The 27886-nt window shown below is 38.8% G+C and overlaps 1 protein-coding gene and 1 long non-coding RNA gene across 3 annotated transcripts; one reads left to right on the top strand and one right to left on the bottom strand.

Moving 5' to 3' along the window:
• Window positions 1-17516: 17516 nt before the first annotated feature.
• Window positions 17517-21960, bottom strand: fgf20b (fibroblast growth factor 20b). 2 transcript variants are annotated; one of them, XM_028459760.1, is made up of 5 exons: window positions 21396-21960; window positions 19673-19907; window positions 19185-19607; window positions 18911-19014; window positions 17517-18559 (listed from the first exon to the last, which is right to left on the bottom strand). In XM_028459760.1, exons 3-5 carry the CDS (start codon window positions 19486-19488, stop codon window positions 18314-18316), a joined length of 654 nt encoding a protein of 217 aa, XP_028315561.1. In that variant the 5' UTR covers window positions 19489-19607; window positions 19673-19907; window positions 21396-21960; the 3' UTR covers window positions 17517-18313. The 2 variants fall into 2 exon arrangements, with proteins under 2 accessions (XP_028315561.1, XP_028315560.1); XM_028459759.1 differs by having other exon boundaries at window positions 19185-19907; window positions 21540-21960.
• LOC114471146 (uncharacterized) lies at window positions 21549-27757 on the top strand. The gene is made up of 3 exons (XR_003674946.1): window positions 21549-21854; window positions 23799-23952; window positions 27721-27757. It is a non-coding gene; the product is annotated as an uncharacterized LOC114471146 (long non-coding RNA).
• Window positions 27758-27886: the final 129 nt, after the last annotated feature.

Below are 27886 nucleotides of genomic sequence, written 5' to 3'. Positions count from 1 at the left end.
GAAGAAAAGCCAAGAGAAGGGCCACTGCAGACATATCAACCCTGAGAAAACAACACAGGACAGCAGACCAAACCAGGCTGCTGAGGACACGTGTCCTTGGGGGGGAAAACATCTACCTTTATTTTTATCCTACAACAAGCTACAGGGCCATTAGTCCATGGGTGCAACACAAGGTGTGAACAGGGACACCCTTCTTTCTGCCTGTTGATTCATTTTCTCCTTTAAAAGTAATTTTGTTTTTGCCATCTTGGTGTAAACTAACCTGTTCCTCGCTACATCAGACGGAGTTCTTTAAGCTCTATCTCTGTATTCGAAGGTTAGAAAATGTTCATAATACATATCTAATATCTATGACACTAAGGGTCCATTTAAACCAAAAAACCCTAGAGTAGTTTAAACTCAAGGATTCATTTGCCTGGATAGCCTGCCTAGTTTGGGCGGTGTGAATACACAAACAAGTCCAAAGCGGATCAGTCATGCAAATTCTAGAGTGATTGTTTTTTCTGGATTTGAAGCATTTCCAATTGAAGTGTAGAGCAATTCAGGTGAGCTGCGAACAACAAACACTCTCAGTTTGGAACAAACGTAGGAGTGGATAGTATACCTGCTATGGCGTAAGACAAAACACAAACAACATGGCATTTTGGTGCTGCTTTATCGTTGAATGGTGTGAAATAACATAAGAACTTTGACCAATAGATGAGAAAGTCTTCTCACAAACTGAGCCAGGTCAAGGTGATTAAATGATCAGCTGTTCTCTGGCCATTCGGTCTGAGTCTGGGACTAACCCGGTGTGAAAGCAGCCAAGCAGAATGCTGTATCACTGCTTTGTTGGCGGAAAGAGGTCATCTCAGCTAAAAGTGCAGCTCAAACCCAAAAACACACAAAGTGAAGGAATCTCATGATCAGCTCAGCTCACAATCCACAAACAGGTGGCAAATGGAGCAGATCTAGATCACAGGCCGCACTAGACCTTTCAGGGTGGACTGAGGTGGACTTGGTTACCATGTGAATGCTTTTCCCCCCAAACACCGAGCTGGGACTTCAATCTCTGTAACTGTGTTTCCAGGGTTTTCACATGGAACACTTCATTAAGAAAAAAGGAAATGAGATGTCGGTAATTGCTCTCAGGTCTTTTGGTGAATGAGGAATCAAAGTCTCATCATCTGCCATTGTCAAGGTAAAGGTGGTTAAAGCAGACAGGAAGTAACCCGAGCCACACAGGAGGGAATCAAATCAGACGTTGCTAGCTTGTTTTTCATGGCAGGGCAATTATATTTGACATAAGGTGCTTTTCATTCATGCATCAGTGCTCTCCATCTCCACTGACAGCTACCACACTGGTCCAGTGGTTTGCCTTTCTTCTTCTCCTCTTTTTTTTTTTTTTTTTTACAAAGTCATTTTGCTCGAGTTGATGAACAATAGCCGGCTTTTCGCTGACCTTTCCTATCCGAGGGTCCTTGTACCCAGAATAACAGGGTGTATTGTCATTCGCATTGCCATTGAAATCCTGATTGTGATCTTTCTCTCACTGCTTAAAAATACATTTAAAATGTCTGTTGACTTCCTTTTATTAGGCATAGCAGCCACTTCATGTTAACATAAATAAAAGCATTCAAAGTGACACCTATTTTGTTCGGTCTTGTGTGGCTCACTATTTCCTGTCTTTTGTGTTGTAGTTCTTCATGTCTGGGAACATGCATCCGCCTCGGCCCTCCTGACCCCTCTTCCCTCCCCCATGGGTGGGCTATGACCTTGTTTGCCTGCAGCCACATCAGGCAGCAAACTTTCACTCTGCAATTCTTGTAATCCTGGCGTTGTACTTCACAACACTTTGTGCTCTTTGCCCCTTCTTAAAAATCAGTAGGAACCGATCAGGTCAAAGGTCAGAGCACCTAATGAGAGCTGCTGATAAAAATAGCTGCTGATACACAGGTCATCTAAAAATACATGCTCCTGTCTATTCTCATTTAGGGAATACGTTGTTTACGTGTGCAGCAGTTTGGGAACGTTCAGCTTTAGATCCTGAAATCCCCAGAAACATGAGGTCCTGTTTTTTTTTTTTTTTTTAAAGCAGGCTTTATGATGCAGATGTCTTTTTTTCTTGTATGTAACCTCATACCGCTGAGAAAATGTCAGAGTGCAGCAGAAAGAGTGCGTGGACATCAGATTCTCTCAGTCCTTAAGGGGCCCCATGCCCTGACAAATAGAGCGGTCTGTCCTTATCTTTGAGATGTAAGAATTCCACCTCTGCTGCTGGAGACTCCCGCCCACTATCTGAATAATGTAACACACCTCACGAAAAGGCTGAAAACGAGGCTCTGCATGCTTTTGACTGTACATGATTCCAATTCCAACTGCTGCTCTAAAGTAACAGAATAGACATGATGTGATGAAAGCTGACACAGCTCTCTGTAAAACAGTTAGCACCCCGGGTTGTGTCTATAAACATGGATCTATAAAGTGAGATTGCCAAATCCTATTAAAAGTGCACTGAGCCATTTATAGATGAAAAGGTACATCATTTTTTTTTATTTATTATTGCAGATGAGCACAGTGTGCACTGTCTTTTGGGATCTGGGGTTTCCCGCTGCAGCTCCGTGCATGAACAAACACCACAGCAACGGAAATGAACAAATTACATACCTGTTCAGCCAAATACCTGCACTTTCAGCTGTGCTGGATGTTATCAGCAGCCTCTCTGTGAACAGGCAGCCAATACGAGGGCCAAAATCTAGAAACATTTGTTGTTGAATGAAGTGCAATCTGAAGTCCAGTCTGGATCAGAATGTTTTCTTTGAAAAATGTTAGTACGAGATCAAGGAGTATATGACACAATCGTCTCTAATGTTGCCGTGCACAAGAGCATCTATTGTATAAAATAAGGTTAAGGTAAATCCAAATGCTACAGCTGTGATAGCCTATACCTCATGTCTGCTGGCTCAATCAGAATCAGAATTCTTATATTAATCCCAGTGGGAAATTGCTTAGCGGCTGTAACAGGCAGCATGCACGGTGGCGCATGCACAGTAACAACCAAGGCATATCAAGCTATGATAAGACGAAGTCTGCTTTTTTAGTGAAACAATGATCCTCTCAAGTATGGGTTTCCATTACAGATTTTTGCTAAATAAAAGCGATATTTTTAGTCGACAAAGTATAATTGAGCTTTGAACGTGATTCCATTGAAGGTTGTTTTGGGCTGGAGCCTCGTAACTCCGGTGAAATCTCATCCGGTGAGACTTTGCTGCAGGAAGACTGACGTTCCAAAGCTCCTTATAAAACTCTGCATTCCTTTGTTGTTTCACGTCTAATGTGGCAGTAATCATTTTAAAGTAGAATACTAAGAAATGTCTTGCTCTCCTCTTCTGTTTACACAAACTGCGCCATGTTTTTTCGGCGAGAAGTGGTGATGTGACCAGGTACGTCACGTTCTGTGATGTGTATTTGTGGAAAAAGTGTTTCCATAGCGCTTTTGCGACACATTTCAATATCGAAACGTCTGAAATTCCTCCTCATGAAAGCGTAAAACCTTCTAAGTGATATTTGAGAGTTTTTTCAAAATTCAGGTGTTTCTCTTACCAGTTTTTCATTGTGCGATTTTGATTTTGCGCATTTCCAAGGGTAATGGAAACCCAGCCAGTGTTTCCAAATACTCATTGAAGAGATTAATGAGGTTTGTCTGGAAAAGGCAGTAGGTAGTGCTAGACTGACTGAATGGCCCATCAGCGTGACATCCACCCATAAGAGGACACATAAACAACGTGCTGCTCATCAGAAAAAATACATGTGCCTACTGATGGAGGCTATAGGCCACAAGTCGTGCTATTCACGGATCTATTTTTGGATTGTGCAATACAAAGACACAAGAAGAATTCAATCTGTCTTTTTATGTACAAAAAAGTACAGATATTCATATGCAAATATTTGTTCAGAATTTTTCCATGTTCAGATTTATGATTTCAGTTCCCTGATTGTTACAAACTGAGTCTTGTTTGACATCACAGTTAGTCTTTATATCTTCTGACTTACAGGCTGGTGAATGCTTGTTCCCATTCAGAGCACTTTGATTCCTGTTTGATCGGCTTCTGTCATCCTATTATAATTGGTTGTCTTTACAAATTGGCATGTGTTTGGTTGTTTTTGGTAATGGCAGGGTTAATCACATGTATGGATACAATTACGGTAATTGGAATGGAATGTATATTAAGACAAATACAGTCATACTGTCTATAGGTCAACCATTGATTTAGTCCAGCACCTTTTTAATATGAGTCTTGACTCCTAATGCAGTCTGTGCTTTTTGACACTTCTTTGTGATTCCTTGACGTCATGTGATACACATCTGAGAACATTGTCCCGAAACAAGCTGAAAGTCCTACAAGTGCAACACAGTCTGCCATGAGAATATTCACAGTGTTTGCTTTCAGGATCAGAGATAAGTCACAACTTTGTCTCTTTCTGTGTTTATTTTTGGTGGTGACGTGCAGAGTCTTAGAGCCTCCATCCTTGCATGTACCCTCTCAAGGCTTCAGGGACTTTTGAGATGAGCACGCTATCTCCTCTGGACGAGTGTTGCGTGAGACGATGTGTGTGCAGTTTATCGGAGCGTTTCTTGGCTCTTTTCATTCAGCTCCCTATTTTAAGATTTTTGCATGAAGCACAGATGCTAAACCTCAAATAGGACCAGGCTTATCAGTCATTCAGGCACCCTCTTATCCCCACTGTGGTCTAAGACTGCGGACCTCCAAGCTTTCTTCTTTAGTGAGGAGTAAGGGTAGAGAGATGTGATGAAACAGATGAACCTCTGCACAGAGGTACGGGACCTGGTGGTACTTTGTCTGATCATCTAGATCTCTCTGATAGGATGCCCTGATAAGTAACATGAAAGTACCCTGTCACCAGCTTTTTTCCTCTCGTTCTTTCTGCCCAGGGTGAACACAACATGCATTTTGTACGTTAGTGCTGTACAGAGAGAAACATGGTGGCTTTTAATGGATTCTGAACATGGTAAAAGATTGTGCTTACTTGTTATTTGCTTCTGTCTTTTCAAATTCTTAGATTACTTTGCTTCTGGGTCTAAATCCAAGTTAGAGTTTAGAGTTTTTCACACAGATCAGATTCTTTCACAGATTACCTCAACATGAGGAGGCACTAAGTTCCTGCACTGATTTGTGAGTTGCATGACGTTTCTGAGCAGCTCTTTTACAGAAGATTTACTCTTACCAGATTTACTCCTTAAACAGCACTGCTTCAAAGATGACTACGATTTTTTTGTAATTAGAGAAACATCTGATGGTTTCCAGTAAGAACATGGTTTTAATAATATGCTGTACAAGCTGCTGCTTACTCTCTTTCTATGTCATTCGATGTTAATCATTTTTGTTTTGTTTTGACCACCGAGTCTTACACTTACCACTAACCTTTCAAAATACATTATTGTGCCTTTTACATTAAACATTGTGCTGCATGTACAGTATCTATTAGATACAACAATCTGAGAGGTTTTTTTTTTTTTTTTTTTACCAAGGATTTAAGTATTTAGTCAAGTATTTATTTGTCTTTCTATACATTCTAAATATTATTAAAAAATAAATTTATAGGCATATTTGAATGATGGCATAATATGGATAACTTAGCTGATCATATTGCTGAAGCTGTAACCTTCTGATTATGGATTGAACATCTGCTGTGAAAAGCAGATAAAGACAGAAAACAAGAGCACTTAGAGAGCTCAAACCGTCAAGCACCAAATATCCTCTTTGCCAGATATTGGCAATTATTTGGATCAGTGATCCTGATCATGGTACCATGATCATTCACACTTTAAATAAATGTATATCCCCAGTAACAACAATACAGTATAGTTTAAATGGATAAGCACCCCCATTTTATTCAAAAAATCATGACGAAATGCACAATCCTGATCCAACCCAGGTGAAACTTGGTGGAGTAATTGAGGAATGATCTCGGCAAACCTGAATGAAATTTCATAAAAATCAATCTATTATGAACAGAGATATGAATTTTTGAAATTTTGCCAATAATGAGGGATAGGGATTTTTGGATTTTTTAAACTGATTCGGGATCATTGTAGTGAACTGGATCACTTTCAAAATCCCAATGGAATCTTCCATGGCGTAAGGTCTGTCTTTGGTTTAAAGTTAAATTAGCGGAGGTAATTGAATAAATATAGACTTAGAGATTGTTGGGTTAAACAACTTATTTACTTGCCTTACAAACAATTTCTGTCCACAAACAACACAAATTTCCTCTTTTAACCTTTCACAACAAGACCCCTGAAGATAGGTTCTACATAGGGGAGTATGGAGTGCTCTTCACTGCTGGAGCTCACTCTCTTTAGCCCTGAACAGTCTGATGAAACCTGGCAAAGTAAAAACAATCCAGCTATTCTTCTGTTTTTTAACTTCAGGAACGAGTGTGACATTCAAGAGTTTTCCTGTTCACTGGATGACAGCTTGCCTGCTAACACAACAGGAGCTGAATGAAAGGCTTGTCTCTGAAGCCAACTCCTATAAATGCTGTTATGATTACACTCGGCATCTTTCTGGGTCAGACCAAAGGAATGAGGTGGTCCCTGTGAAAATAAACATTAACTGCGGGATGTATCACTGCCGATTGTAAAACATCCAACAGTGACAACATAAACCCTCACCTATCTTGCTTCAGGGCTCAGGATTGTAACTGCTATTGTGATTGGTCAGCACAGGTGGGAACTGTTGGGGAGACGGCGTGCCATTCTCCTCCCAGAACACTGTCTTTGTTTGCCTCTGACAGGGGGAATGTGTGGCTAAGCATCTTTGTGGCACTTTGAGCACTTGAAAAGAGTTCCCTGTATTTTCCTAAAGTGCACACCGAGGTGCTTTGATCCTTCCAGGCAGGTGGGTATCAGCTAACCAAGAGATTGGGCTCGCCGACTGGCCTCCTCAGAATTTTCTCTCATTGTGAATCAAGACTTAAGCTGAAAGTTTGAGATTTCCTCCTTGTTTTCTGTGTGTCTGTTTTCATAACAAACGCATTCAGAGAGGCTGACCGGCTTGGTTGTTTAGCTCTCTAATAAACTTGATTTACACAACCCTAGACATTAACCCTTTAATGCTTCACAAAAATGCAAGCATAGATTGTTCTTTTAATCTCTTGTACACTTATGGCCGAGTCTATTGAAGCAGACTGTGCTCATATCGCTTTGGTCCAGGTATGGGAGACGACCTCTACAGTGCATGTGGAGCTCTGGAAAGTTTAAATATGATATTTCCTGTGTATTCAGCTTCTATGTTCTTGGTCAGATCTTTCTGGTGATTAGTTACTGAGACGTGGAGAGGTATGCACGAGGGAGAAAAAGGCTTAGAGCGCCATCAAAACCCCTCTGTTTCCGACTAATGCTGATCATGTTATACCAACCAACGAACTGTAAAGGTCAAGTCATCTATCTATCGTCTATCTATCTATCTATCTTTCTATCTATCTATCTATCTATCTATCTATCTGTCTATCTATCTATCTATCTATCTATCTATCTATCTATCTATCTACCTCTGTGTTAAACTGCAGGTCTAGTAGCTTTTGTAGTGCACTGATGTGTCTCTCCAAGCCAGGGGATTTCCTTCATTCAGAAGCACTCAAAGTTATTACTGTGGAGGAGGATCTGAGCTCTGCTGCAGCGCTCGTTTGAAGTTCAGCACGTTTTGCACCACCAACACTCCCAGAGATCACAGAGACTGCAGCAGAGATCTACTCCAAACACTCACTGCCTCTTTATATAAAAACTGCTTCACATACTCTAAGGTTACAATCATCACAATGGGTTTGAATAACGTTTCATTCACATTTGTGCAAAGATGCATTAGAGATGTAATCATGGATGTAATGCAGGGTTTGGAAAGTGAATGGTCACTATTCTATTATTAAAATGAACATTTATTTGTCTTTAGTGCTTTGTTGGCATCACACTTTTTATTATTCTCTAACTCACAGGGACTTTTCCACGTTAGGTCCTGAAATGTATGCAATGTATGGGTATTTCTAGGGGCAATGCTAGTTTCATTTGCAAAATGATCAGGTCATATAAGGTCACCAGGTCATATGATCAGACAAACTCTTCTGAAAAAGGAAATTAGATCTGATTTCCCATCTAAGGGTTACCAAACAGGAGGATTATTTACCTTACTGGGATTACAAAGCTGAAAGATGCATCATGTATGAGATGTTAGAAATACCTCTTCTTTGTGTTTGGGATGTTGTGTTCAGTTTGTTTGGGTCTAAAAGTTTTTCTTTGATGGATAAAAACACAACGACAACCACTTACTGTAGTTGATCTAATAATAATCAAATCTTAGTTTGTTGTAATCTGATCCTTTTCTAGGTTACATCATTCCAAGAAACATGTTGGTGCCTCTTTAAATCCAAATAAATACTGGGTCACACACAGGTTTTCTCGGTCGCTTTGCTACATTTCTTGAATCATTCTCACCATTTGCACCACAGTTAGTGCATTTCTCAAAACAATTTGTGCAAATAGCAAAAACCATGGTTTACCTACAACAGCCAGTCTCTTGTTCAAACAATCAAAAGTAAATATATGTGTCAATGAACATGTCAGTGCCATTAGAATGACAAGTACTTGTGTTATTCATTATGGATAAGACAGTTCAAGAGCTTAGTCATGTTGTCAATATACCACTGGGAGATGTTCTGATGTAAACTATGGCTAAAGTTTGAATGTAATTTGTAAGTTATACTTTAAAGATTGATTGTAAGACACTGGACAAGATTCACATTCACGCTTTTATGGTTTGTGCTGTCATTTGTTGACGACAAGGTCAACCATTTTGCATGGAAAGACTTACACAATTAACTGATGCCTAAATGTTGTTCAACAGAGACCAAAATTACACATTTTGATCAACATGACATAAGCAATTGATAATGTAGAAAACAGCATAGATAATTGGTCATAATCATTTGAATGGATTTGCAACGTGTTAAAAGAAATGAGAAACTTCTTTTTTGATGTGCACAAGTTACACGATGATGTAAAGATTGAACAAGTATTGTTTGAGAATTTCAATTCTGATCTGAGAATTGTACCAAAGCGACTGAGAAAATTTGTAATATGCCGTCTCGTGGTATAACACGGTATTGGGTGTTGGGATGGCTATGTTGTTTTTGTGCTTTTTGACAACCTTATGAGTGAGATGATCAAGTCTGAAGAGTGCAATCATCAGCCACATTATGAGCATGTTAGTTAGCATTCACCTCCACAGCATCCATTTAGAATACAATACAATACAACATTTGTGAGTCTTTCTCTTGCTAATCGAAACACCTGACTTCAGTCATTGCACACCGGCTGAGCCCGTCTTAAAATGAATTTAGATTTACAGCTCCAATTGTTTGTGTTTTTTATTCACTACACATTGACTTTGTATTCATTTGTTCATTCATTAATTTGTTAGTTCATATAATCTATCTATAATTCAAAAAAGGTCAATGTGTGTCTGTGGAGCGAATAGCTCCACGACGCAGCGTATGATCAACCTGAAACTTCGTCAACGGCTTCCAAATACCTCAAGTGTGTGCATCCGTAATTTTGGAGTAATTTGGTCATTCCAAAACCAATTTAAAACCAATTGGAAATGACGAATCCACACTGTGGAACTCCTGTCAAACATTGTTTTAGAACACTGATGTCATCCGTGTTCCAAGAATGTTCAAACTGATGATGTCATCAACAGTGACTTCATCATCAGTGTTCTATTCTATGCTCATGCTAATGCAAAGCTAATGCAGTGCAAAGCTGTCTGTCTGTACATGATAACTTAAAAAAGTTATCAACGGATTTTGATGAAATTTTCAGGAAATGTTGATAATGGGTCAAGGAACTTTGAATTAAATTTTGGTGATGTTCTGGCTACCAAAAGAAAATACATAGATATATACTGTATATCCCATTCATTTTCCCATCCACACTGTGGAACTCCTGTTAATGTCAATATGAATACATACCTCCGGCAGGCACTGTATTAGTATTATTAACACATGAATGCATAATTTCACTATATTTATGAACAACTAATAAAATAAAAAAATAACTTGGAAATTGTTCATAAAATCGATTTAAAAAAGAATATTTGAAATGTATTTTATTGTAATTAGTTTTTATTAAAATTGAAAATAAATTTGATTAATTTATTAGGTGTTGAACTAAAGAAAATATTGCCATAATCACATTTTGGATCCCTGCAACTTGGGAAACACGTTTTTTGTTTTGTTTCAGTTTATCAATTGTTACTTGAGATGGATCACCTTTAATGAATACCAAGGTCAATACAAATGTACAGTTTTTCAATTTAAACAAATGAAGATTGTACATTTCACGTTGAATTGATCTAATTAGAGGAAGTGAAGTTGCAGGATTATCAAATGTACATAAATTACAACAGAAGAACATTGTTTGTTTTAAACTTGCTGTAAGTTGTAGTCAGATGTTTAGACCGTCAACATGCAATTCTGCAGGTCATGAAATGATGGGCGTTAAAGGCGATTCCATCATGTAATCACACACATCACATATAATCACACTCCCTGCACCCTGTTCTAAAGAAATAAATACAGACCTGCTGCTTCAACTCCTAATGCACTGATCCATTTTGGCAAGTTTAACATGTGTTTTTCTTCTTGGTGACACCATTTCTTGCAAAAAAAATTTCTGGACACTGAGGTTAGTTTTCATAGGGCTGAGTCTGTTCACTGTTTTGTCCATTTATTTCACCAAGCTCGTCTAATTGCAATGCCCTTTTACTTTTAGAAATAAGGGGTATGTAGGACTGTGATAAGATGATTCAGTGCTGAAATGTTTTTCTTCAAAAGCAGGTAAAAAGCCATATTTCACATGTGTTTGTTAGGCAATGACGTAACCTCTACTGCAAGGGGATTTAAAGGGAAAACGTCCGAAAACTTCACTAAAACAATGATCTGTCTTTTCATTCAGTAACTGATTGAAGAAAGAATAATATGGCAAAATGCTGGTTGTTGCTTCATTTACATTGCAATTCAAACTCAATAAAATCTACCAATGATTCAAAAAGCAAACAATTTACCATCTGCCTTTGGTACGGGGAGGCTTCTAACCCTTTGGGAGCTCGAGGCAAGATTAGGAGAGACTCCTAATGTATTCAGTGAGTTAAACATTAATAAGTAAAAGAGAGTGCATTAAGAAATATATCAGATGCTGAATGCTCCTGGAAGATAATATGTTCATTTTAAAACAAAAACAAAACAAAAAATTCTGGTGCAATAATAAAATATTATATATATATATGTTTTTATAGCAACACCTGTTTGGATCTGTTTTAGTTGTGAAAAGGGTGATGATATCATGTCACTGTACAAGGTAAACAGAAATCAGCTAAAAAAAAAGTGGCCATAAATAAGAAAATGAATAATAGTTATGCTGTAAAAAATATGTGACAAAGTCATTTTAGTTCAGCATCCAAATACGGATTAACAGAGCAGTTTGATTTAAAATTGGTTGCAGATTGTGGATGGGAAAACGAGCAATTTTAACATTAATGTTGCACTTTCACGTAAAATCATTGTGTAAAATATTTAGGGTCCTAAAATATCCAAGTAAAAAGTGACAGATCTTGCATCTTTATCTTAAATGTTCTCAATTTTGTGACCATTTTATTAATTTCGAGACATTTTGTGGAATGATTTAAGGAAAATTGCAGGATTTTGTAAAAATTGAGAGTTCTTTCAACAATTTGAGATAAAAAAAAAATGACTGCCATAATGTGATCTAAAAAATGCGAACCCTGCAATTATTGTGTAATTTCATCAAATTTCTGTATTTGGAGGGATTGAAATATCAACAAGTGCAATATTTTCTAGTTTATATAATTATTCATATTTTCTCTGCTGTTTATACCTTCACCTGCGAGCCGATTTGGATGCTCTAAAGGGCTGGATTAGGCCCCCAGGCCTTGAGTTCGGCACGTGCTGTACACTATAAAAACTGTAAGTGCGGGGCCCCCTGGTGGCAGCAAGGCCTTGTGCGATGGCACTCTGCATACAGAGAGAAACGGCTCTGCTTTGGCGTCCATTTTTTTGAATGCTGCTAAGAGTGTCAGGAGAAATCAAGCCTCTTTCACATATTACATTTTCTTTAAAGTGTTGCGCAAACAAACATCTTCTAAGGATGTGATGGAGTCACAAAAATTAGCTGAGTTCCCCAAGTTTGGACACTCGCCAAAAGCTGGCATTTCACCTGCCACCGACTTCAGTGTATATCAGGCTTAAATGAGCAGAATTGGCCAATAGACGTGCTGAGTTTCACGGTAAATTCTTCTGGCATATCGTTTTTCTCTGCCCTGTCTTTAAGTTGCTTGCTCTAAGCCCTCTTTTCTCTCCCTCTCCTCTTGTTTTGTTATTTTACCTGGAGGTGCAGGTGTGAAAGGGCGAGGCCGTGGAAAAACAGGCAGTTCCGTAAGCTTGTCATGGAGGAATCCACCGACTGACCTCTGCATCTTGGCACACAATGACAAATGGGTTTGCAATTTTCCGCCTGACTGGGGGGCAACAAAGCACATTTCCACTTTCACTGGTAAGCAGAGCAACTACAGTCTCCCTCTGAACCAGGAGCCGTGTACACGAGCAGACACTTTACTTTCCAACATTTGCAGCTCCTGTGGTCCAAATAGACAATTACTCTGGGCATGATGTATCAAGACAAACATAGTTAAGTGACATACTGATTCCGTACCATGAGGTAATCTGTTGATGAAGTCAGGAACGATTGTTTTTCTTGAAACAAATTTATCTAAGTACTATTTTTTGCTTTTTAAGCTATCTCTGATAGTTATGAATTAACAATGTTTTTGTCATAAAGTGCTATAATTTATATTACGACTGTTATTGCTTGCATACATACTTCTAGTTTATGGACTATATTAGATTACAGTACATCACTGATCCCATGTTGGTCTAAAATCTAACATCTGTCCTCTATCTCCTGATTGTATTGATTATAGTTTGCATTGCTTACTGGAAATGAACCAGTTGACCTTTGTTGCCCAACTGTAAGACCTAAATAGTGTTGTGGGAGCATAAACCAACAATCTGTAGCAGAATAAAAAAAAAATCAAATGGATCTATAACCAGTTTTAAAGTCTTTCCACTGGCTCCCAGTCAGCCTTATAATAGACTTTAAAATTCTGCTGCTGATGTATAAATCTGTGAATGTGTTTGGGTCCAGAATACATCAGTGAGATGTTGGTCAGGTATGAACCTAGCAGGTCTCTCAGATCTATGGACACAGGTCAGATAGTGGAGCCCAGAGTTCACAGTAAACATGGTGACGCTGCTTTTAGTTGTTATGCTGCAAATTAGCAGAACAAACGGCCAGCAGAGCTGAAGTTAGCATCCAATGTGAACATTATTAAATCTAAGTTAAAGGGTTCTTCTTTTATCTACTCCTTATGACTGAGAGGGAGATTTTCTGTCATTTCATTGTTGATTTATTGTTTTTGAATGTTTTTATTATTATTAAATGTGCTATATAAATAAACTTGCCTTGCAAACACAATGTCATCAAATAGCATAATTTGGTTTTTGCTGAAAAAACGTATATGGCACATCTTGCAATACCTCCAGGCGTGTAGTCCAGCACGATCCTGTAGGGGAAAGTGTTCAGAGCCTAATGGATGCCTCATGTGTTTCAGAGGGCAATTACAGCGTTCAAATGTCAAGAGCCAATTTGTGGCTTTGTGATAGAGAGGGATGAGCCGCTGGGGGAACTTGTACTTTGGTTTGGTTTGGTCAGCAGATGTGACGGCTGGGGTGAGAAGAAGGAGAGGAAGCAAATCACCAAAATCAATGAAGTGGAATGTATTTTGTTCATATTGGCTCATTAATCTTTGATGCCTTGCAATAAGTGAACCTAATATATATATCTATATATATATATATATATATATATATATATATATATATATATTATATATATTGATCCAGAACCAGAATATTGACCTCATGCAATATGTTATTGACTCTTCCATGTCTTAAGTTCCATCTTTGGTAGAAATTCTGTTAATATCCATTAGAACGTTTGACTTAATCCTGCTAACATATGATACAATGCAACATTTTGGAAAAAATTGCAATTGGAAAAATAATTGTGCTTTTATTTGACTTCAACTCTGGATATATTTACTGTATCTACTCTGGTTGAGTCTACAATGGTGAGTAGACCGTGACACCACTCGTACGTGACGTTTTAATACCGCGTTATCTTACCGCACGATATATCATCCCACCTTTATTGTTTACAGATTCTAATACATACATAACATAACATATTTGGGCTGCCTCACTATTCCTTTTTCTCCAGGATACAAGATTTTTCAAGATTTGTTGCATTTAAAACTATTACAACCTGGACTATTTTGACCATTTTCTGGAGAAAAAAAATGCCATCTTCACATAACTGTGCACGTTTGTGTTATATAGCTAGATTTACACGAGTAGGTAAATGTTCAGGTCTTATTGTATTTGTGCTCAGACACCTTGAATTTAAAAAGCTGTTGTCATCACTCACTGCAAACAAGACAGTATCTGCTTCGTCTTCTGCCCAATACCTCATCGATACTGTTTTTTGGATCATGTTTCTATAGCGATACAAACAAAGAAGTATATTTTCCACTTAATCCGTCAGCCTGCAATGCTGAGTGTCAGTAAAAATCAGGTACTGTGCCTGTGTGCTTGGTCTAATTGCCACTTTGAAATGTTCAAATGAAGAATCCTCTTTGAGTAAAAACTCAATGTGCGTTACATGATGTGTGAAAGCTTATTTTACTATTTTGATTTGATATTTGGCTGCACTTTCTGTGGTCATTCTTTTGATTTCTGCTTCTCTGTTCTCAACTGGACTTAAATGAAAGCCCAAAAGTGTCAAGTGGATAACGCTATACTTACACTTCACCTGTAAGCCCTATAAACACACATGCAGCTGATAATTTGTGAGCACAGCAATTTTACTAAGGGATGAACAAACAACTAAGAGCCTGAAACCAATAGTTGCAGAATCGAAATGACACAAAGCTGCAGACACCGTCCTGTGCAAACACTCCCTTAGAAGTGGCCATGGCTTTAAAGTGACAGGTGAATTTCTCTGCACATACGTCATGCCCGTCGCCGCCCAGTATAGAAATGATACTCTCTGATAATGGGGGGCAGACAACAAAGTGGGTTTATTTCTTCCACCTTTGCATGGTCACAACCCCGACTGACAAACAGCAGGGCTGAGATCAGAGTGTGAGAGCTTGAGTGCTGAGGGAACACTGTGATGTCTGACTGGACTGTGAGATAGACAAGGAAGATCACTGACTTCCACACCTGCCTGTGAACCCGTGCCACACACATACATTAAACACACACACATGCCACGCAAACTCGATTTGGTTTCCTCAAGAGCCTTTTAAGGCAGCCGCTGAGGAGGTGATGAAAGTCGGGGAGCGTGTGAGACGGCCCTATGAGTGGGTGCGGATGAGGGGTTTAAGTGTTTTCAGCGAAGAGCCACAGACCACCTGGAGGAGGAACAAAGCATCTATCTCTGGACCAAGCAGACTTAAAAAACACCAGTTTAACAAATGTCAAAGAGCACTTCAAAGCATCAGGTATCACAAGTCAGGATTTTCAGTTTAGTGAGATGATGGGAAAGAGGTGAAGGTCAGAGGAGGTCACAGGGTTAGATTTGACAAAAATCTGTTTTTTTTATAAATACTAAAAGGTAATATGTTAAGGTTACATTTATTCAGACAACTTTTTTCAGAAAATGTATTTGGATTTTTTTACATGTTTCAGGAGATCAAAGTACATTTCCTGAAAAAAGTTGTTTGACTAAATTAAACCTTAACATATCTATCGTTGATCTGTAAAGCAAGGATCTCTGTCTTTGTGTTTGTGGCTCAAATATCTCTGCGGTTCAGGGACAGACAGAGCTGAGACTTTCAACATGGCTGCTACTTGGTTCAATGGTGTGCAACGTCAGATTTGTTTGGACGCCCCACCTCCTGAGCAGACGGACTCAGTGATGATGTCATCAATTATAACATTTTAGAATATTACAATTAAGTTATGAGTGTTATAAAAGGGGAAAAGGCTATGTACAGAATTATACATATATCTACACACATACTGTATGTGTCCGGTTGCACAATATAAATAACTACGTGTACACAAACACCTACATATGTACAGTATATATTCATGGACTTCTTTCACTAGTTGTTTAAAAACAAGACAACATGAACTTGCTGGAATAACAAAAAAGGTAATGCTAACAAACCCTGGAAGGAAACCCTTTTTAATGTACTGCAACAAAACAAGCCACGAGTCACAGAATATATCTTTCCCATCAATGATCTACTTTTTGAAGATACATTTTGAAATGAAGAGACACTAAGTTAAAACTGCAAAATGCCTCAAATGTCAGGAATAAATGGGTTGAATTACAAAATTACTGTTGCAGAGCTTAGACACTGGTAGTCAGCTGAAACAGCTAAACAAAACAGGACACAGACAATGCTCAAGGAGGAGAAAAATGATAGAACCAACATGAAGGAAAACAAGCAGTGAGAGTATATCCATTAAAACAAACAGAAGTCTTTTTTTTAATGTTGTAATATGTGCTTACTTGCTGGACAGGGGATGTCCACGTGTGCAGGTTATAATACACTCACAGATCAGATGCTGTCATTAATCGACTCCGGGTGTTGATGTTCAAGGTGCGCAGGTGGGAAAGTCCCGCAATATCACTCTGTAGATGGGAGCGAGAGTTGGCAAGCATGGGGTCGACTATCCATATCACACACACACACACGCACACAGAGTTTTCATGCTTCAACACAGATCCTGCAGCCAAAGATGGAGGATACTGTGCAAATATGAGACAGTGTCTTTGTATACACGAATACCACAATAAGCAGCTCATTTGTATTTCAGCATCTCTGAACATCTGGGCCTTCTCGACGCCCACATTTTAATAAAAACATGTCTGAATTGCTCCAACTTCAACTTGGTCACCAGTGGTGTGTTCATCCTTATCATGGTGACCTCTAGTTTTTATTCAGTCGTTAAAGTCACGCACAGCCCATGTTAAAGGTCAGATTTTATTTGGCACTGATTGTGTTGTTGTAGGGCCCCAACAAACAAACAGCCGTCGCAGGGAACGCTTTGAAGTTCATAAGCACACATAAGGTCTACCATTCCTCTCTGGTCGTAATCGCACCCATAAAGAAAGACAACACTGATCTCGTAAGAGGGTTTATATGTTTAAACTGTGTGAAGAAAAAGACAATCAATAAGTACACTTCTTTTCCAAATTTTTGTCAAAAGTGAAAAAGAACGAAAGAAAGAAAAAAAAAAAAACGGCCAACAGTGATGAAAAGACACCTTCATGTGTTCATACATGGTTTAAAAATGTGTGTTTAATCATCTTTTTGGTCAAACTATTCGTGGGTTGCACTCAAATTTTCTTTGTGAAACAGAAGTTTCAAGGACAATCATTACAAACGTTTGATTTCAACATGACGCTGAATTCATGCTGGACGTGGTGTGTAACCTGGTAAGACGGTTTTGCCTCTACATGTCACATTTAGGTACAGTATATCTCAGCTTTCATTATATAAACTACTACAGTTTCTAGAAGTTCATTTATATCAAGAATCTAAACTGGTAAAAAATATATTCTCAAATAAATAAATATATAACATAAATATATGTATCTAAAAAGAATAAATAACGCTTTACACTTTGCTCCTTTCAAAAAAGCTCCTGGATAAAAAGGTGAGAATAAAATCTGAATTCCTTCAAAGTCCTTCCGATCAAACTGCAGCTCTCTCTCTACGCGATGATAAAGTACCATCTTGTGATGAGACGAGCTTCCCTGCACCGGCTGACCTCTGTGTCCAGCTAACAGCGGAGGATGAGCTCCAGGAACACTCACGTCTGCTGCCCATTCGCCTCCTAATCCACACGGGTATATTTTAGGGTCGTCCAGCCCCTCTGAAACAAATAACCCCCTCATGGTGCTGAGCAGGCAGACATTCTAGCCCTGTCTTCATGGCTGCTGAGAGATGGCCTGGTGCATTCCTACAGGAGGCCCTCCTATATGGTGCCATTATCCCTGCTGGTACACCACTGGCCACATCACTCCTCTGTGTTCCTTGTGCTCCTCGTCCATGCCATGGTTTCAAGCAGCTATTCCTCATCTAGAACTGGGGCCCTCGGGGCTTCAGCTGTGTCCCAGGATATCCCTGTACAGCTCTGGCACACGATCAGGGTCCACCGGCCGTGGCAAGAAGTGTGTGAATTTCTGATGCCGCCTGGATTTCGTACCATCCCTTGGCGTCCCGTCTTTATTCAGAGCCACAAGTAGCGCGTTCCCTTTGTCGCCGTGTTTGTAAAGGTTGGATGAATAAGTGTTGTACCAGTTCTCCTCAAACTGCTCCCTGAAGACACACTCAGCTGTGAGCTTCTCCTGAAATTAATGGGACAACTTTATTTACTTTATTTGGAGAGGACAGTGCACATTAATGAACACCAGTACAATACTACATGTAAATGTGCCCAGATTTATCCAGATGAGCTACTTTCCATCAGTAGTCCTCATACATTTAAGACAACGCCAATAAAAGAAACAGACATGGACATAATATATACATTTCTTACAACCAACCGAAGCAATTTCTTAACTTAAATTCTTACTTGTTTTAGTGATGTAGAAACACCAATAGTCATACAGTTACTTTGCTGAGAATGTTGTATTTTTTTCAACAAACAGGAAGAGCAGAAACAGAAACTTAAAATATGCTGGTTAACATGAACTTACAGAACCATACAGCTCTCCTTTATCGTTCATCCCCAGGTACAGTCCGCTGTCGACCCCTCTAATGCTTATCAACCCAACAGCCAGGCTTATGAATTCCAAAATACCTGCAGGAGAAAGACACAGTTGTTCTGTTAAAAAAAAAACTTTGATGATATCAAAGACACTGATTTAACTGTGTCAGGCACTCCCTGCATCAATACATTTGTTATTCATAATATATCTCAGTTCATTCTTTATTCTTGCTTTGAAAAATGGAAATATTTTCTGTATTTACCGAAACGGCTGTGGTCTTTCCTCGTCCCTTGCACAATGCCATCCGGAAGTATTTCCAGATGAAAGCCTGTCCTGCAGTACAGCTGCCTCCTCCTCAGGATCCCCTTCAGGTGCGTAAAATCGGCTGCGCTCCCGGACAGTCTGTCGTGTTCCCCTCCTAACAGCGTGGGACCGTCACCGGGAGGTGGGAGGAAGAAATGAGAGCCAACGTGCACCATCCCGTCGATCCCGTGCAGGAAACCTCCAACTTCCCCCAGAGCAGCAGCAGCAGCAGCAGGGGCAGGGGCAGGGGCAGGGGCGGCCATCGCGTCAGCACTCAGCGGGTAAAGTTCAGGGTGGAGATCCGCAGGGCGCGCTCCTGGCTTTGCGTGGATTTCTGGGCTGATTGTCACTCCGCATGCTGTTCCCCTCTTTCCATCCGGCGCTGCAGGGACACAACAAAATATGTCTAGTCTGGCATTAAACACGGCAGCAATCTGAGGCGCTCACACCGCGGTCGGTGTCCTCATCGGTTCGGTGGTGCATGGCCCCGGGGCAGAGGATCAGTTCGGGATGCACTGAGAGCTTTGAGGAGTAAAAACGCTGCGGTGCAGGTGAGCGGAGCTCCTGGTGGGTTTAGCAGCATGAGAGGTGAGGTGAGGCAGGTTGCAAACCCACAGGACGAGCAGTGGGCGGGCTGCCAGGCTCAGAGTGCCCTAACAGAACAGGGCCTTCCTTTGGTTCCCTGAGGGGCACAACAGAGGTGACCAGATGTGTTGGATAAAAACACCTACATCAGAGTAATTACAAAACAAATATAGGCATGCATACTTTTTATTATTATTTTTTCTTACTATAAGGTCTAAATACAGATTTTTCTTAAAATCGTGGGTTTTAGAGCAAATTTATTGATTTTTTTACCCAAACATTCATGAAAGAAATAATATTTTCCAGATCAAAGTTTGTGAATTTGTGTTCCGAAGTGGTGAATCACACTCTTCAGATAAGGAGTCTGCTTGAGTGTAAAGTCTGGATGGTGGAGATGGTTTTTCAGAGTTCGGGGTGGGATTAGAGCTGGGCAATATATCACAAGTCAAGATATATCGAGATGTTTGTTTTGGCGATATGGAAAATTACAATATTGTCTATGACTATATATTTGTATTTAATAGCTTGTTTTGTATTCAAATATGGATTTAGGAGTTGCTGCTTTCTCTACTTCTTATAGAATAGTGCATTGAAAAGCTCAGTTACAGGGATTTCTGAGTGCGTCCTAAGCCCAGACCTGCCCATAAACAAGCCATACTACAGAACTCACTCACACATGGTGTCCCTTACTGGAAAAAAAAAGAAGAAGCCCAAAGTGGCACATATTTGTGCAGCTGTTTGTGTTCATGAATAAGCCTGTGGCATTTTGCATCAGCAAATTTGACCAATAATTGTATTTCTGGTCAGACTTTGAGTTAAAAATATTGACATTTATATCGTATAAATCACCATTTTGAGAAAATATATTGTGATATGAATTTTGGTCATATCGTCCAGCCCTAGGTGGGATTAGCCGATACAACCCCAATAGATAAATTGAGGCGAGCCTTCTTTTCCAAAATAAGAGCTTTAAGCTTGCCCTTACAAGTTCACCTGGTTAATGCTTTTATAGCTGCACAGAATGTACAAACTACATATGACACTACTGGGCACAGTAAAATTAGATGCCGTACAGGTAGTAGTGTCAACCTCAAGAACCGGGGACCAAATCCGGGCCTTCAGAGCACATAATGTGGCCTGCAGAAGAAAGTAAAAGTGAAAGAGTAAAAAAAAAAAAAAAAAAAAAAATAATAATTATGTAAATTTCCCACTAATCAGTTGTAAATATCTCAGTACCTGCACTTACAAATTTAATACCTGCAATACCTGTGCTGCCTTATATCATGACTGCAGTCATTTTAATCACCAACTGTGAAAGACCTCTCAATTTTTCTAAAATTATTAAATTTTTCACCCCCCGCCCCCTAAAAAAACAAACAAAATCAAAACAAAAAACCTTACCCTCTAAAAACACAAAAATTGGTCTCAAAAGCAATTTGATTGATTTTGAAGTGAATATCCTGCAGGGACTGGTGTCTGTCATTTATTAATTCATTTTGTCTTCTTTTTTTAAAATATATGTTAAGTTTTAATTTTTTCGCTTTCCTTATGAGATAACTCGTAGGGATACATCAAAGCATATCACCTCTGAGGAAGACTGGCAGTTGACAGTTTTGTTTTTTTCATGTCTATTTAAAAAGAACCAAACTGTTTAATCTTCTGTAACATGGCTGTGCTTCAGAGTTCAGTGCAGTAATAATCCTCCTCGAGCCACGTGAAGTATACCCACGGCGTTTCTCGCGAGTTCGGGGTCTCTGTGGCAGCAGCTCGTGCAGCTCCCTGACAAGCGCTGGTCTCGTGAAGCCATTAATACCCCGAGGACCCAGCACAGCCATGGCCGCTCTGCGCAGGCTGGTCTCCTCACTCGTCCACGGCTTTAGACAACCTCGTGTTTTTCCACAAGCTCCACGGTAGCCATGGCGGGGAGCCTGCGTCACCAGCGGCCGGTGGTAGGGTGTTATGTTTGGGGCGCTGTTGGCGCCTACGGACCGAGGAGCCATGGCTCATCTTGCGCTGCCATCCGTGTGTGCCCTCAGATAATAAGGTATGGAACAGAGGGTCTGCTACTGGGACCACTTTGATCTGTTAACGGTCCACACCAGGCTACTGTAAACCACATGGTGACGTTTCATCAGGAGCTGTCCGCGACCTTTTGGTGCTGAAACGGTCACACGAACCCACAGTAACCATGGTGACAGCTTTGTTTCCTCTGCTGAACAGAGGGAGAGGGTTAAACACAGTCATTTTAACACCATCCTGGTTTCATCTGATTATTGCTCTTTCTTTAACTGAAGTTTATCCGTGCACAGTATAAATAATAAATCCTATAAATATCCAGAAGTGGCATAAGTACTAGTCTTCAGTACTCAAGTAAAATTATAGATATTTGAATAAAAATTACTCTGGTAAAAGTAAAAGTATTGAAGTTGCTCCCTTACTTGAGTAAAAGTAAAAAAGTATATGCTAATAAATGTACTTCAGTAAAAAAGTAAAATGTAAAACAAATGTCCCTTCATTAATAAAACTAGGGGTGTCCCGATTTGATATCGGATATCGGTCCGATATCAGCCTGAAAACAAATATCGGATATTGGATTAAATTTTTTCGATTAATTTTTCATATATTTTATTCAATTGTAGAATACTGTAGATATTATGTTGAAGGTTAAAATGTTTGTAACCAATTGGTTAATAATAAATGGGTCAGTTTTTCTCATACATAATGTTGCTGACTATTGTTCTCTGTTTGATTAACATCACTGATCAAGCCTTTTCTAACATTCCACTATTCAAGACAAGTAATTATTATTATATATATATAAATAAAAAAAAAAACCCATAAAAGTTATAAAAGTATGTATGATTCATGCTGATATCACATCGGATCAATACCGGTATCGGTCGATACACAAGGCTGCAATATTGGTATCATGTCGAAAATGAAAAAGTTGTATCGCGACACCCCTAAATAAAACAGGGTTTTTAAACTAGCAAATTTCATATCTTTTTTTTTTTTTTTTTTTTTAAAGAACTTGTAGAATACTGGTACATGGAAACCAGTTAAATCTGCTACCTTTGAACACCTGGAGAATTTAGAACTCATAATAAATGCAATTTGTCAATAAAATGTGTTAAGAAAAAAAAAGTGCAAATGCTCAATTAACTATTAATGGAAGTGTTATGTTAAAACTTAATTAACACTTAGTGAGCACTTTAAATGTCAAATGATACTTTCTAAACTGTTATTTACAAATAACCTTGGCCTCGTTCACAGGCTTCACGCAGGGTTTGGCAGCACTCATGTCTGCTCTGTATCAGGTGTGCATGCTTTTCCGTCTAACCCATGTTTATTAGCTTTGTCATGTTGTCACATTCTTCCAGACTCCTGAGCTTATGGGCATGTGTTGACAGTGCTGACTAGAGACTTTACGACACACATGGGTGTAAACAAATCGTGTCAGGTTTGTGCTTTTTATTCCAGAAGAGATTGTGTGATCTGCCGTTAGGAGGAGGTACACATGGGTCCACAGACCAGAGGAATTCAGGGACACAGGAAACCAGACACTGAGCTTTGGCAGAGGGGCTGCTATTTCATGAGAGGGTTTAATGGTTAAGCGGAGGGGGGGGGGGGGGGGAAAGGGGACGCATTCCCTGGGTGTTTGCTGTGTGCCCAGTGGACCTGGCACGGTGCCACCTGACAGAGAGATCCACTCCGTCCTCACCACAGCACAGCAGCCTTCTGATCTGGCTGAGTTTGAATGGTTGTAGGGACATTATCTGCTGTGTGGGGATGAAAAAATAAGACTGACATAGCACGCAAAGTATAAACCCATTACTGTAATTAAAGCCCGCGGCCTCGGTGAGCGATGCCTTTTTTTTTTTTATCATGAGAAGAAAAGCCCTGAGGATTTCATTTAGAGCATCTTTTCAGACAGTATTATCACTCTTTCATGGTGTGTGTGTGATGTGTGTGTGTGTTGTTTTTTCAGACAAGAAAGTACAGGACTGGATGATGGAGATGTGTTCATGTCCCTCCTATGAAACCAATTCCGCCTGTTCAGCTCGGTGGAGTGCGAGGGCCAGCTCTACATGACCGCCCCTCCCCTGAAATTTATTGAATCCCTGACTCTGAACGACCAAAGAGTGAAGTCAGCATTTATGTCTGTTGTCCTTTTCTGCATCAAAACTAGGGATTTGATTGATTGATTGATTGATTTATTTTTGAGCAATTTACATTTTACATTCCTACAACATTCACAATCACATTATTCTGTTACAGTAGCTCAAAAAGGGAATAGGCTGAAAGCCAAAAGCTTATATACGCCTATCCCGTAATCAATATAATAAACGGTTACATTTCCTGGTGATATTGCACAATCCGCTATATTCTAAATAATAATTAAAAAGGAGAGAAAAAAAAACTCAATTCCAGTGGCGGGAAGTACTCAATTACATTTACTCACGTACATGAACTTGAGTAACTTTTGAAAATAATTTTACTTCTTAGAGTATTTTATCCATACAGTACTTTCACAGTTTACTATACTCTTGCGTAAACAAAAATAGTGGTTACATTTTCCATCCGAAGAAAATAATCAAGAACATAATGATATCCATAACCAGGCGCATGTATTGGGATGTCCCGATACAACTTTTTCACTTCCGTTAGGATACTGATATTGCAGCCTTGCGTATCGTCCACGATACCGATATTGATTTGATATGTTATCAGCACGAATCATACATACTTTTATTACTTATTTTGTAGTGTGGAATGTTAGAAAAGGCTTGATCAAGTGATGTTACTCAGACGAGAATCAGAACATTAGTCAGCAACAGTAGGTACTTTGTTGGAGTGTGAACCAAGTCACCTATGGATATAGAAGTGCTGGAGCGGAAAATTTTTGTCGGAAAGCTTATCTCAGTGAATTTAGATGTCGTCCAATAAAATCCGATATCGTTTTCCTGGCTGATATCGATATCCATATCGATCGGGCACCTCTAATTAAAACACAATGATTCATTATTAATTAATTATTTAATAGTGTTTTGCTTCTTTGTCTTGAATCATATTTTGGATATTATAAGCATCTGTGTTCATGTAGTATATAATCCTGTTCTTATTTCATATAATAATAATAATAATAATAATAATAATAATTCATTTTTTTAAAAGCACCTTTCAATAAAAACAGAATGATAAAGACAGTGCAATACATCATAAAACAGAATAATACAAAAAAACTAAAAGAACAGTGTAGGAGAAATTATGGAATGAGATGAAACATTCAGTTACAGAGAATATGCAGATTGGTAGAGGTGGGTTTTGAGCTTTGATCCATGCTGACCCATATATCGGTTATCGGTTATCAGGTATCAGCATCGGCCCAAAAAAGATCTCAACTCCAACTCTAATATGTTCCTTAAATGCAACACACGACTCACATGAAACACAGAGATACTAGAAAAGACACCTCTCTCATAGATAATGATTAGATAAGGTTAGCTAAGGTGCCTCTAGACTGGCAATGAGAACAACCCCCATTGAATTTTTGATATTGAATATGTGATTAGTGGTCACTTTTATGGTGAATGGCCCTATTACAGACAACAATTAGTGTTTGTTTATTAGGATTTAGAATAACCAAAATCTATCTCCTTTTTGACATTTATTCTTTGTTTTGTATCAATATTAACCAATATATCAACTAATATAAATTGAACAACATTCTGGACATTGAGGGAGTGGCAATTTAATTAATTGTTTTAACAAATGAGATATTTAAATCTCTCAAATATTGATTTTTGTGTTCTAATCATTTCATAGATTATTTTACATGATCAAACTTAAAAAAATACATGATAATTTAACTAGGATAGTGTTATCTCAATGAGACTTTATAAACCACCAGGGGAATTTCTCATAATTTACTCAGAACATTGGGAAGAGTTTAAATGCGATTCTGTGATGGAAATAATGTTTATTTAGGAGGTGATGTAGCATTCACTGACTCTTAGCCTGGTTTTAGGATTAGGGTTAGGGTTGGATACAATCAAATGATCTTTGATCTCATGGAATTAGATGACCTAACCACATAGATACAAATACTTGATTAGAATTAATGCTAGAACATAGGGCTGGGCAATTATGCCTGAAAAAAATTTTGAAAAATTTGAGTTTCGATTCGATTTTCAATTTTTTTTGTTTTCAATGCACTTAAAAATGACTGCAGACATCAGATATATTGTCAAAAGTGCAACTTTTATTGCTGTGATTGTCCTCAAGAGTTAAAATGCATAGAACAATCTTAAAATAAAAAGTAAATGAGGCTCTGTCATTCAACTGTTTCAACCTTTCAAAAGTGCAACAGTAACTTTGCAGTATCTGAAATTTTCTGATTAAGAAATCAGATAACTACATATTTTATAACACATAACATTACAAATTAACAAAACAATAAACTCTTAGCATCTCAGCATAGTGTGAATAAAAACTTAAACATGCCTGTGGCACACACATAGCCTACTCTAAGAGTAAACATATGTAAACAAAGAGGGGGCGGGCTCACATCGCGCTACGGTAACCCACAAGGATGGAACGCAAATAAGTCCGAAAAACTGTGGTGGGGAAAAATAATAATAATGACAATTGAAATTTTTTATTTTTTTATTTTTTTTAAAACTTGAATTTGCTAAATAAAAATCATTTGTCTACAAATTAGTAAATCAATATTTTTCCCAGCCCTACTAGAACAGCCTCACAATGTGAACTTGGTGTACTCGTTCCCTTATCAGGAGCAGAGTTGCATGACTTTACACTTTCATCAGATGCAACTGTTTTGAGAATCGAGACATCAACAACATGCACTTTCTTCTCCCTCCAAAGATCTTAGGATTTACTTAACAAATTATTAGAGGATCCATTGCTTTAAATCTACGTCCCTCAGGTGACTTAATAAAACGTATCTCCTATATTTTCCTACCTCTTTAAGGCAGCCGTTCCATTGGTAACCCTTCTTCCCTTTTATATTTTTTGGACAATCTTTTGTTGCTGAGGGCCTGTGAAGTGTCATCGGACAATAAGTCACAGCCTGTAGTGCTTCAGTCATAACACCTGCATAAAGATAGACATCTTTACCAGCGAGCCAACATTTATGGCTCATTTGTGTGGCAACAGAGTTGCAGACCCAGAGAGACCAAACAACTCTGATAAGACAATCCTTTGACTGGTCTGATTGATTTTGATGTAAATCTGTGGTCATCTGGGAGGTTATGGGTGGTGAAGGACTCATACACTGCAGCAGTGAAGGTTTGTTCTGCTTTATTTGCTGCTAATTTCTGATTTCTTGCACAAAGGATAATTGTGTTGTTTTATGGTTTAATTGTGGCTATAAAAAATTATGTGTTTTGTCATTCCTGTGCATGTTGGAATGGTCAAACATTCATACGATGTGCAAATAACCATTGATGGTTAAATTTAGAGGACGAGTTCACGCAAAAGTGCAGTCTTACTTTTTTTTTTTCTGGGTATAAAAAAAGTCCTTCAAAGTCTATTGCACATGCCTCCATTCTGGATGAATTTCCCTGCTCTCCCATTCAGCTAACACGCTTTTTACACGTGGATTATAATTCCAAACAGGCTTTAAAGTGTGTCAGCAAATGGTTATTGTCACTGTTATCAATGTGATTCCCAGCACGGTGTTTTTACGATTTCCTTTCTTATCGTCAGGTTTATTGGCCACAAGAATGTGTTCACATTCATACTTGTATGTGTGCGTGTGTTTTTTTTTTTTTTTAATATGTTTTCACTTTTGTTTTTCTTTTCATTTACCTCAAACTTCACCAATACAGAATATTTCCATATTAGTTTATTGTAAATCAGCCTCTCACAGTTGTGCTGTTTGTTTATAGGCAGGAAAGCACGGAGATCTCTGACTAAACACGTGAGTTACTCCATCACTGTTTGATGGACTCTTCTTCTTCTTCTTCTTCTTCTTCTTCTTCTTCTTCTTCTTCTTCTTCTTCTTCTTCTTCTTCTTCTTCTTCTTCTTCTTCTTCTTCTTAGTTCTAAACCTCT

Source organism: Gouania willdenowi, chromosome 10 (assembly GCF_900634775.1).
Source record: "Gouania willdenowi chromosome 10, fGouWil2.1, whole genome shotgun sequence".
Taxonomy (NCBI): Eukaryota; Metazoa; Chordata; class Actinopteri; order Blenniiformes; family Gobiesocidae; genus Gouania; species Gouania willdenowi.
Note: the sequence above shows the minus strand (reverse complement) of the source record. Positions and strands in the feature narration are given on the sequence as shown.

What these genes read in the sequence shown, in the direction of transcription:
- fgf20b (XM_028459760.1), bottom strand. Translation starts at nt 19,488, where the DNA reads ATGGCCGCCCCTGCCCCTGCCCCTGCCCCTGCTGCTGCTGCTGCTGCT. An exon ending in GAAAGACCACAGCCGTTTCG is followed by an intron (nt 19,015 to 19,184) that starts GTAAATACAGAA and finishes TTTCTCCTGCAG; the next exon opens with GTATTTTGGAATTCATAAGC. An exon ending in AAGGAGAGCTGTATGGTTCT is followed by an intron (nt 18,560 to 18,910) that starts GTAAGTTCATGT and finishes CATTAATTTCAG; the next exon opens with GAGAAGCTCACAGCTGAGTG.